Source organism: Xyrauchen texanus, chromosome 46, assembly GCF_025860055.1.
Source record: "Xyrauchen texanus isolate HMW12.3.18 chromosome 46, RBS_HiC_50CHRs, whole genome shotgun sequence".
In the NCBI taxonomy this organism is placed as follows: domain Eukaryota; kingdom Metazoa; phylum Chordata; class Actinopteri; order Cypriniformes; family Catostomidae; genus Xyrauchen; species Xyrauchen texanus.
Genome location: NC_068321.1, coordinates 17,331,656 through 17,344,581, shown reverse-complemented (window position 1 = coordinate 17,344,581; position 12,926 = coordinate 17,331,656). Strand labels below are relative to the sequence as shown.

Here is a 12,926-nt window from a genome sequence, read left to right as displayed (position 1 = left end):
AGACTCCAGTTGTTTAATCATCAACTTCTGAAGGGATAGACCAAAATTTACTATGACTCATTTTTCACTGTGCATCTTGCCATTGCAGTCTATAGGCACAAACATGATTTCAAGCTTGATTACACTTCCTAGTGCTTGACGCACGCACAGAGCGCTAGATGGTGCTTGAAAATGTAATCAAGCTTGAAATCATGATCGCCAAGGAGACCACTGATTTCTAGATTTTAAGTGAAAAGGGAGTTATATTTTGGTTGGTTCTTCCCCAAAACTGATTGTATAGCTTCAGAAGACATGGATTAAAGCACTGGCATCTTATTGATTACCTTTATGCTGACTTTGTGTGCATTTTGGAGCTTTAACGTTTTGTTGATCATTCACACCCATTACGCCACAAATGCTAAGCTAATTTGTATTAAACCCGGAATATTCCTTTAATTAAACATTAGTAGCTTCTTTCATAGATCAAAACTCCTTAGGGTCTCCTCAGGTCAATCTCAATCCTTATCTTTTTTTAGAAAGACAGAGAGGTCGAAAGGAAGCCATTAGGATTCCACCATGCTACTCTCTCCACACTCTTTTCCGTGCTTTCCCTACATTGACATCCGCTAACACTATACCCATAGTGTATACCCATGGGAGAAAGATTCATACTAGTAATTCTTCCGCTCAAGACAGAATGTAGAAGAATTTAATGTAAGGGAACAGCTGGGCTCAGGTCTCACTGAGGCAGAGGAACCCAGTAAATATACTCTCATGGTATAAAGTCCCATGGGTTTTCACATGCATCACTGCAAAGTGGCTGTATGGTGAAAAATCTGTTGTAATTGAACACATGGGAGGGCGATACTTTGAGAGGTTAATAACATATCATGGTAATGGATGACTTATAGATAGTTCACACAACAAGCTGAAGAAGCATGTTGACAGGAGTGTAACTGAAGGCCCAAACACTGGGAAACCAACATGGGGCAAGTCTAAGACACATCCATAAGCAATCTGACTGATGATATGTGCCAGTGAAAGGCTATTACCATGAGGGTTTAGGCGAATCATATTTTTTGTAGCTATTCTCACCTATACCTAAAAAACACTTGATGTCTAGACTGTCATAATGTATGGAAGCCCTGAACCGCAAGGTGGGAAAAAACAATTTGTGTCTCATTTTGTTTCTCTCTTAAAAATGTATCTCTTAAAAAATATATATATTTTCTCTCTTCAAAACATTTTTTTCTCTCTCTTCTAATTTTTTATAATAATAATATATTTTAATATAACACATTGTCTATGCTTTTGAAACACACTGTCTACTGCAGAAGTGAAGAGTTCCAGATGAAGAATGTCAAATAAATATCAAAATATTGTTGGTCTGTCTAAACATGAGCTAGACAGTTACGCCAATGTAAAATGCTCATCCAAAACAAATTAGTGAGGGATATAATGGGAGATACTTTCAGAGATTGAAAATACGTTAAATATAACTGTATCACATTAATACATTTTCCGCCCAGTTATTTTTAAGCTGAAATAATTCAGATGTTTACATATTTGTTATATTAAAATATATTATTATAATTAATATAACCATGAAAAAAAAATGAGAAAAAAAAATTATTTGAAGGGAGAAAAAAATGTAAGACTTCAGGAAGGAACTGAGTATGTATGGTGTACTATTGAGGGTGAGTAAATAGTGTTTTTGTAAAGGACACTAGTGTGATAACAAATACAATTTATCAATGCAACACATGTGTCTATATACAGTATGTGTAAACTGACAACACAATCCTTCACACCTGCTGATGCTTAAGCAGACACCTGCTTAAATAGATGCATAACACAGTTATTCCACATCTGGGATTGTACATTAAGAAATGCATGCAAATTCGGAGAGCTGATGCAATTTGTCAGGTACATCTTGCTTTAATCCACTTGGCACTTTAAATCCAGGAGCTGCCATCTAAATGCAAGACAGAGACCTCGAAACATGGCTCCCTGGCAAGTGTCTCAGTCTCTCGTGTAAACATTCAGATCTTAATTGCTGACCTCAGTATAAGGCTCATGTTCCTTTGTTTTAAACATGTATGCACATTATAAATGAAAAGTACTTTTATCAAAGGAAATGCATCACAAGATTTGGAGGAAAGACAATGCAATCTCAAGTTTTTTGAAGAGTGACGGTAAACAAATTTGTTTTGAGCCGGTGTCATTAATCATGTGCTGGATAAGTGAATAATGTGATGTCACAGCTTAAAAATAGATTTGGTGTCTTGTTGGATTGTGTCAAGAATTTAGACAGTACAAGGTTTGGGGAATCAACTTGGAACCATGAGTTGCAGTACACAATGTAGTTTCCATATTTGTAGCAAACACAGATGCATCATGAAGACGTTTCCATAGAGATGCACTGATCTTTTTGATCGCTTGTCTTTAATGCCTAAAAATGAAAACATATAGACATCCAGTCATTACCATATTCAACTGTATTTGGTTTATTTGAGTATTAGATATATGGGTAACACTTTGCAATAATGTTCTATGCAGTATGTTAAAATATGCGCATTAGTTTATTGCCATGAGCAAACAATGAAAAATACCTTTTTTACAGCATGAATTTTGTTTTGAATAGTTAGATTTTTTTTCATAACAAACCAATGTATTTTAATACATTGTGGTAAATGTAGAGTATGATTTCATTTAATATGAATAATTTCATTAGAATTGTTTTAACACTAATTATACTCAAACTATTGCAAACTGTTTGACTTGAATAAATACATACCATATGTTTTTTAAAGAGCCATTTGGAAGCCAAAAGATTTGGATCATTTTGGTGAGCTGAGCCAAACGAGCTGACTCACTGAAAGAGCCAGAATGCCCATCACTACTTTCTAAATTCAATCAAATTCATTTGAATTCATTCCAAACTGAATAAAGAATGTCAAATGTTTGATAAGATGAATGATTGGAGAAATGCAAGATAAATAACACTTTACACGCAAATCACAACAATGGTGAAAATCATCAAACAAATCACTGAGTGAAAAGATGAGTTTTGAATTATTGCTACATGATAAATAACTAAAGGTGATAACAAAGACAACAACCAACAGCATAAATAAAAGCAGAAAATAGTAAAGAAACTGAAACAAAAGAGTAACACTGCAATTTGCATAATTTATTCATGCCGCAGTGCATGCTGGGAATCAGAATACATGAAAGTGCGTATTTCTCTCTCTTCTCTTATTTTTTTATTTCAGCTGAATAGTTCAATAACTAATCACAACTTCAGCCAACTAAATCTTGGATTATTGAGTTACAGTGCTGCTCTGATTCACACAAAATTATGCATGTATCATCAAAAGACCTCCATTACAAAATGTATTAAAAGCATTTTAAAATGTCAAATCATTCAAAACATATAACCCAATGTTTGTTTTTTGTTTTTTTCCAGTGGCCCTGATCACTTCTCAACTTATATCTTCTGAACTATTAAACAAATCTAATTTCTTTTAATGACTTTTTGTCATGAGGGTCACTGGATGATTCATGAAAAGAAGTTAGAAAATTTTACCTTTACTGTGTATGTATTTAACTAAGATTGCCAAATTAAGTAATTGGTACATTCATATTACATTATATATATATATATATATATATATATATATATATATATATATATATATATATATATATATATATATATATATATACACACACACACATATACAGCCGTGGCCAAAAGTATTGGCAGTGACATACATTTTGTGTTTTGAAAATGTTTCTGCTTCAGTTGTTGTGGTGTTGATTCACATTGTTTCTAGATTATTGTGAGTGATCAGATGCATTTTAAATAATTTCAAAAAGCTTAATTGACCAAAAAAAATGAATTTATCACAAAAACCCAAATGTCACTTTTTTTTGGCCCTGGCACAAAATTACCAGCTAACATAATTTCACTAATCATATCAGCAGCCCCTGGGAAAGTGTGAATGAGTACTAGTCAGGTGATTGTATTAGATTGTATTCCACTCTATCATTCTGATTGGTTTATAAGAGCAGACTGTTTGCTATAAAAGGAGGGAAGAAGTGCTTCCAATCATTGTGTTCTTGTTAGCAATATTTACCTCTAAAGAAAGACATGCAGCCATCATCGCTTTGCATCAAAATGGCCTCACATGCAAAGAAATTGCTGCAAAGGATATTGCATCTGAAAGAACCATTTACTGGATCATCAAGAACTTCAAGGAGAGAGGTTCAACTGAAGTGAAGAAGGCTTCAGGTCATCCCAGAGTGTCCAGCAAGCGGAAAGACCATCTCTTCCTGAAGAATCAGCTACGGAATCGTGTCACCACCAGTGCAGAGCTTGCTCAGTATTGGCAGGAGGTTGGTGTGAGTGCATATGAACGCACAGTGAGGTGAAGACTTTTGGACAATGGCCTGGTGACATAGAAGTAAATTCTCTCCAAGAAAAACATCAAGGATAGACAGAAACTATGCAGGAAGTACAAGGATTGGACAGCAGAAGACTTGTGCAACGATATTTTCTCTGATGAAGCCCCCTTCCGACTGTTTGGGACATCTGGAAAATTGATAGTCCAGAGAAGAAAAGGTGAACACTACCATGAGTCCTGTGCTGTGCCAACAGTGAAGCATCCTGAGACCATCCATGTGTGGGGTGCTTTTCGTCCAAGGGAGTGGGCTCTCTCACAAATCTGCCCAAAAACACTGTCATGAATAAGAATGGTATCAAAACGTTCTGCAATGAATCACTTTTCTCTCAAGCATTGTTTGAATTATTATTGTTAGTGTATCATTTTGAGTTCCCCTTTATTGATGCATCATCCAGGACATTTACATTTATGCATTTGGCAGATGCTTTTTTCCAAAGTGACTTACAGTGCACTTATTACAGGGACAATCCCTCCTGAGCAACCTGGAGTAAAGTGCCTTGCTCAAGAACGCAATGGTGGTGGCTGTGGGGCTCGAACCAGCAATATTACAGTTCTGTGCTTAGACCACTACGCCACCACCACTAGACAGCCAGTAAATCAATTTATTTGGATATGTCTGATTTGTGTTGTTTAAGTATTGACACAATGTCTGGTATTTAGATTATGCTTGGACATCTACAATGAATGATCCTTACTTTTAGTGCAGAGTGTCCTATTTAGCTTACCTTGGGTGTCCCCCACAGAAACAATATGCATGACATGTTATCGCACTGAATAGGAGTCCCAGGAAGGCTGCTAGTCAGAGCATGTTCTCTGTTGCATCATTTATTCATATTATGTATTTGTATCCTGACTCTAAGGAGTTAGTGAATGTAAGGGAATATGAGTATTGTGCAGTTTAAACCCATCTCAGTCTATATGAGATTATTTTAACCCTTAATATTTACTGCAAGGGCTTAAAAGAGGGCTTTTTTATTTAGTGGATTTGTCACAATATTTCCATATATATCAAAACACCCTCTCAAAAAGGATAACTAATTTCATGACTTGATTTACAAAAACAAGGATATTGTTGTATTCCAAGTGTGCTGGATGTCAAAGCTTATGGATTAGTGTACTATTATACTAATGAAGCCCATGGTTAATTTAGTGTGTTATTGCCTCTGTGTGAAGTCCCACTGAGTGTAAAGTGAACGGAACAGTGCCGAATGCTAATAATGCTGATTACACCTTGACAGCATTACAAAAGGAAGACATTATTAATTGATTCAATTTATGATTTGCTGGTATGAAGCCTGCCGGAGGTTTTATCAAATGGAGTGTGTTCGCTTTAATGAGGACTCATGAAATTTCAGAACAGCCCAATCAATATAATGCAATATTATTTTCTCATGATTTATTGGGAGGTATAACTGATTATTCTAAAAACTTTGGGAAAACAAGCAGATACAACAGTGTATATGAAGCCTCCTACATAAAAATGTTAATAAGATTCAGTGGGGTTCAAAAGTTTGAGACCACTTGTGAAAATGCTTCTATTTTGCTTCTTTCTTTTTCCCATTACAAATTATAGAATAAGCAGAACAATTAAATTGAAACGATGAATGCGTTTCAGAATTTCTTAGTATTTGGTATGTCGTCTTTTTGCTGTAATGACAACATGTACTCAACTGGCATGCATTCCATAACTTGTTCAAAACCTGATGATCCATGTTAACCCAATTTGATTTAAGAATCCAAAGAGCATCTTGTGTGCTTCAATGGAAGCAAAGAAATCTGACATTTTGAACAAAGTAGAAAACATGGTCAGTGTTATGACATTTCTTATTTGATAAGTTTCCAAATAGTGCAGAATCTGAAATATTTCTTAATTGTTTTTTGTCATGACATTTCTTGTATTGTTTTTTTCCAGGTTTAAATTAGATTTTGAGTCTCAGATTTGCAATATGGTCTCAGACTTTAAGGCTCCACTGTATTTATTTCTAAGGCTTGGTCATACCACATTAATTCATCAGTTTCTTTTCTGGAGGCTGCCTATCCCTGAACAGTCATTCTGAGTAGCAATCATGAAGGCATTTATCTAAGATTCTTGCATCTTTAGTTATAAGGGAAATTCTTTCCATTTCTGTCTAACATCGTGCATGAGGTGTTCGCATAAAGAAAGATGATGAACCACAGAAGTAGCCTGAACGTATATATTCTTTAGTATGGGGAGAACAGTTTAGTGGACAGATAAGCAAGAGGAAAACCAGTCTGACATGGATTCATTCAGTCCACACTAAAAGCCTCTCTGCCTGGGTGGCCTAATTCAGAAAAACAGTCTCAAGAGAGAGAGAAAGAAAGAAAGAGACAGTAGAGTGCGTATTAAATGTACCATCTATTACTGTGCATTTAGCAGCGAGAGTTGTAGTTTAACTGTAAACCAGATATTGGTGACTTCATAATATCGCAATATCTGGATAGATTTGTATGATTGAAAATGGTGCTTAAAAATGTGATAGTATGCCTTGTACCAATGACTAATGTTTTTAAAGTATTTTTAAAGTCTTTTTTATTATTTAGAAAATCTTTGTATGTTTGGGGCTGGTCTCCTGATAAAGATTATAAGTAGGTTTGGGATCGATGCCTTTTTCACTCATCGATAATCGGAAGATTTTCCCAATGATTATCGATATATATCAGGATTTTTTTCAGATATAAATTGGGCTGCTCATTGCATAATAAAGTCTTTGTCTCTTCAGACATATTTCTCAACACAACTTTGGTTTAGTGTGAGTGGTAGGGTAAATTAAAGGGGTCGAACAATGCATGCATCTGGTGGGTGACGTGACATGTTCTAAAATTAGAAATTACTAATTATTTTCTACGAAGGTTCTGAAGTGGAAACAACTCGCATAGTTTTCAATTAAATTCGATACATATCATTATGAAAGAACAAAGATTATTTACTGTAGCCATCACTGGATGATCTATTGTGAATGCATATTTTTCATAGAGCCTACACAATGTATTTTCAGTTACAAGCATGTTGTTTTGTGGTTTGACTGCTTGAGTGAAAGACCTATACAATGCTATACACAGAGAAATTGCATAATAAACGTCACCATTTATAATCGCATTTTCACTAACTTGCAAACTCAATGTCACTTTGTTCATTCTTGAAGAAGTGCAAAAACCTTCGAAACTTTGGACTGCCATCCCATCTCCTTTAGAAGGAAAATGCATTCCCCGAATTACGCTCATCATTGTTTATGTGAACGCAACTTCTCCCTGGGTTACAGAGGATCAGAACCAGTGGTCACAGATAGTTAGGACCAATACTCTTTTACATGAAAGAGCTTTCATTGCTTGTCACTCTGCTGGTTAAAGTATTAAACTAAATGGTTTCCACAGTGTTAGACACCATCAGATAACCAGCTTTATGTCTCTTCTGGTCTTTTCAGATGTGTCTGTGAGCCTTTTGTCCCTTTTGGTGACCACATGTGGCCTGGCACTGTTTGCTGTCTCACTCTTTGTGTCATGGAAGCTGTTTTGGGTTCCATTGCGCGATCGCTTCTTGCCCAGCCTAAAGGACCACCAGGGTGAGCAGCAGCCTGTCCTGAATGAGGAGGAGGGCCTGGAACGGGAATACAGTGAAGACTATGAGAAAGATCCCTCCGCCTCAACTTTGTTCCCAGAGTCAGCCATGAAAATCAGCCATACATCCCCAGACATCCAGCTGGAGGCCCAGTCTAAGGCCAAGGAGCTCAACCACATCCACATAGCTCGCGTACAGCGACAAGTCACTGAGCCAACTTCATCTGTCAGGTGAGTCAGGTTTCTCAACTTCATCAACAGCAATCACCCTATCATTGATATTAATTTAGCAATCCCCAGTTGGCATTTGTCAGACATTGTGGGCTCCTGTGACCTTCAGCTTTAAATAAAGTTCTACTTTGTTTAGTTATTCAGAAGATGACTAGCATATGAAGCCAGCAAATATGACAATAGAAATCCACCCCCATGAGAAACTTGAGTGCTTTCTTCTTGCTTCAGGCATAACTCCATCCGGAGACAGATGAATGTCTCCAACCCTGATTTCAACATGGCTCAATTCCAGAGACAAGAGTCCATAATTGGTCCAGGCCTGGGCCGCATCAAGCCTGAGCTGTACAAACAACGCTCTGTGGACACAGATGACAGTAGGCGAGCAGACAGCTGTGGCCGCTTGCACTTCATCCTCAAATATGACTGTGACTTAGAGCAACTCATTGTGAAGATCCATAAAGCCCAAGATCTACCTGCCAAGGACTTTACAGGAACATCGGACCCCTACGTGAAGATCTACCTACTGCCAGACCGCAAAACCAAGCATCAGACTAAGGTGCACCGCAAGACTCTAAACCCCATCTTTGACGAGGTGTTCCTTTTTCCTGTGGCCTATGGCGAGCTACCAATGCGAAAGCTGCATTTCAGTGTGTATGACTTTGACCGCTTCTCACGTCACGATGTGATTGGCCAAGTGGTGGTGGACAACTTCTTGGATCTTCCTGATTTTCCACAGGAAACCAGGCTCTGCAGGGATATCCTTTATGTTAGCGCGGTAAGTCCTCGTCACTGTATTTACACTCACGAGCACTTTATTCGGACCACTGTGGTCCGAATAAAGTGCTCGACATGATCTTCTGCTGTTGTAGCCCAACCGCCTCAAGGTTCGACATGTTGTGCATTCTGAGATGATATTCTGCTCACTACAATTGTACAGAGTGGTTATCTGAGTTATTGTAGCCTTTCTGCTCAAACCAGTCTGGCCATTCTCCATTGACCTCTCTCATCAACAAGGCATTTCCTTCCGCAGAACTGCAGCTCACAGGATGTTGTTTTGTTTTTGGTACCATTCTGTGTAAACTCTAAAGACCATTGTCAGAGTCAAATTACTATAACTACCTGTACATTTTTGCATGTATTGTGCATTTTGCACAATGATTTATACATGGCAAAAATTGTGGCAGTTTCCTAATGAAATAAACTCTTGAGGCACTGCAACACAATGACTTTGATTCCCTTTCACACAAATAAAGTGCAGATTATCATTTCATAAACACCGTACTGATCATCCTCTTCCTTACACAATCTAAACCCTTTTACTATAGTTCATGAGGCGATACATTTTAACATTTGCTTTATAACCAACAACATTCACAAGCTTCTTCAGGTATGATCAAATTACATGGTAGCTCAACTGATAAAGTGTTCTAAAGTGTTCACAAATGTCAACACGTGAATTGAAGGTGTCATAGAAGCACAAAACATTATGTGGTTGCTTCAGCAGTTGTGTTTTACATGTCACATTTGCTTTTCATGACACTATTGTTTTGGTTCAGGTTTAAGGTAGGGAGGTAGGTTTTGTTTTTTAAATCTTGATTAATCTTAAAATATACCATTCACCTTAAAATTGTCAAATCAAATAGTTTTAGGTCACTACACAATGTACATGAGTGACAACCTTGTGTTTGTGTTCCTCCACAGTGGTGACAGAATAGCACAATATACACGATATACAGGCTGCATTATATAATAACTATGCACAGAATACAGTACACAAATTAATACGGAATATCTTCATTATACTCATAATATTGAAAATTGACACTATATATATATTATAATGCATATATTACACTCAATATTACTAAGTATAAAAGATGTACAAGTACATGAATAGACCCTTGGAGCAGGTGTGGAATGAGTATACTTTATGTAATATTCATATACTGTATACAGTATGATGCAATGGTAATTTAAATAGTTCCAAGGGAGTATGAGTAACACAAAACAGTGATTAGGCACAGTATGTGGTATATGTACAGCCGTGGCCAAAAGTATTGGGAGTGAAATAAATTTTGTGTTTTGCAAAGTTTAATGCGTCAGTATTTGTAGAATCTTTTTTCACATGTTTCTATTGTATACTGGAAAACAATGATAAGCGTTTCATACGTTTTAAAGGCTTTTATTGGCAAAAACACTCAATTTATGCAAAGAGTCAATATTTACAGTGTTGACCCAAATCCTGACTGATTGCGATCCATTCTTGCCTTATTAGTGCTTGGATTTGATTACAATTTGTGGGCTTCTGTTTGTCCATTCGCCTTTTGAGGATTGACCACAGGTTCTCTATAGGATTAAAATTCGGGGAGTTGCCTGACCACAGATCCACAATTTCAATGTAATGATTTCCGAGCCACTTCATTATCACTCTTGCCTTGTGAAATGGTGCTACATCATGCTGGAAACCAAATTACCAAATTGCTCCTGGATCGTTGGGAAGTTGCGCTTGCAGGACGTTTTGATACCATTCTTTATTCATGGCAGTGTTTTTGGGTAGAATTGTGAGAGAGCCCATTCCCTTGGATGAAAAGCAAACCCCACACATGGATGGTCTCAGGATGCTTCAATGCTGGCGCGACACAGGACTCATGGTAGCGTTCACCTTTTCTTCTCTGAACTATCAATTTTCCAGATGTCCCAAACAGTCGGAAGGGGGCTTCATCAGAGAAAATATCATTGCACAAGTCTTCTGCTGTCCAATCCTTGTACTTCCTGCAGAATTTCAGTCTGTCATTGATGTTTTTCTTGGAGAGAAGTGGCTTCTTTGCTGCCTTTCTTGACACCAGACCATTGTCCAAAAGTCTTCACCTCATTGTGTGCTGCACTCACACAAACTTGCTGCCAATACTGAGCAAGCTCTGCACTGGTGGTGACACAATTCCTTAGCTGATTCTTCAGGAGGAGATGGTCCTGGTGCATGCTGGACACTCTGGGACATCCTGAAGTCTTCTTCACTGCAGTTGAACCTCTCTCCTTGAAGTTCTTGATGATCCAGTAAATGGTTCTTTCAGATGCAATATTCTTTGCAGCAATTTCTTTGCATGTGAGGCCATTTTGATGCAAAGCGATGATGGCTGCATGTCTTTCTTTAGAGGTAAATATTGCTAACAAGAGCACAATGATTGGAAGCACTTTTTCCCTCATTTAATAGCAATCAGTCTGCTCTTATAAACCAATCAGAATTATAGAGTGATTCCACCTGTCTAGTACTCGTTCACACTTTCCCAGGTGCTGCTGATATCATAAGTGAAATTATCGTATTATAAGTTGGCTGGTCATTTTGTGCCAGGACCAAAAAACAGTGAAATTTGTTTTTTTTGTGATAAAGTTCATTTTTTCGGCCAATTAAGATTTTGCAATTATTTAAAATGCATCTGATCACTCTGCACAATAATCTAGAAACAATGTGAATCAACACCACAACAAACAAAGCAGAACAATGTGCAAAACACAACATTTATATCACTGCCAATACTTTTGGCCATGGCTATACTGTGTACAGTATGTTTTAGGTGTAGGTTGTTTTAGTTGCCATAAGTAGTGTTGCAACTCTGTGGGGATTGGAGTGTATGACTCAAAATTATGCTATTCGGGTAGAAGAGGCTAGTATTGGAAATCTATGCAAGGAATCTGTACATTGATTTAAGTGTCAGGTTAAATTAAATAAAACAAAAGCATGCAAAACAGCACTTACAGTAGAAGAAAATCAATTTGATAAAACACATTTAAAAACTCCAGTGCAGTAGGTACTGTACATACATAAAGGAGTTTAGGAAATATTTTAGATTTATATGTTTGGTAAGATAGTTTATTTTTGTCTCTACTGATTATTAAAGCCACGTGACTGCTCCCAATAAAATGGTCTATTATTGTTTATGGAAACATTTAATGGTCATACTGAAAGTACAACTGAAATATTTGAGGGCAGTTTTCTCCCTCCCTGGATCACTTCCATGCTTCAGAGGTAGCAACATGAAAATATATTTTCAGAAGTGTGAATATTTCATAATCACACTTGGCCCACATATGGGTGACCCACATTTGAAATAGCTGGAGAGTTTGCTCAGACATGAATATACAGTGGTTGTAGGTTTATTGTTTTAAATTGAGGGTGGCAAGATGAACTCTGACTGTGGGAAATCGATCGGTCTCATACCTCAGTCTCAGATGAGGACTTGCCCCAGTTGTCTAGAAGTAAATGCCCTTAGACAAGAAAGAACAAGACGGAATAGGCTTTCCTGTCAGTTTATTTGTACTATGCAATTATGTGCATTAACAAAGGCCCTACTATGCTTTTGGGGATTTTACCTTTCTTTTAGTGTGTAATATAGCTGTTTGTGCATGTAAAAGGACTGCAAAGCTACAAAGCACAGAGTCCATGCAAAAGGGAATTATTCTCTCCTACAGACAACACTGCTCAAGGACTGCACTCTTTGTTTGGACTTCCAAAGGCAGAAAAATTGAAGAATCAGGGGTTAACATTTATTTTAATTATTTAGCAGTACAACCACAACAAATGCCAGATTTTCAAGACGGTTAGTTCTGAAAGATTGTGCAGTTCCCACGTTGTTGGGACATTCTGTCGCTTCAGGATCCTGTAAGTATGCTTGA

The 12,926-nt window shown here is 37.2% G+C and overlaps 1 protein-coding gene across 1 annotated transcript in view; it reads left to right on the top strand.

Moving 5' to 3' along the window:
* syt9b (synaptotagmin IXb) overlaps nucleotides 1-12,926 on the top strand; it is a 34,361-nt gene that overhangs the window by 1,866 nt on the left and 19,569 nt on the right. The window contains exons 2-3 of the mRNA XM_052120081.1: nucleotides 7,892-8,255; nucleotides 8,484-9,030. Of these exons, the coding sequence (XP_051976041.1) occupies nucleotides 7,892-8,255; nucleotides 8,484-9,030 (911 nt within the window). The remainder of the gene's footprint in view (nucleotides 1-7,891; nucleotides 8,256-8,483; nucleotides 9,031-12,926) is intronic.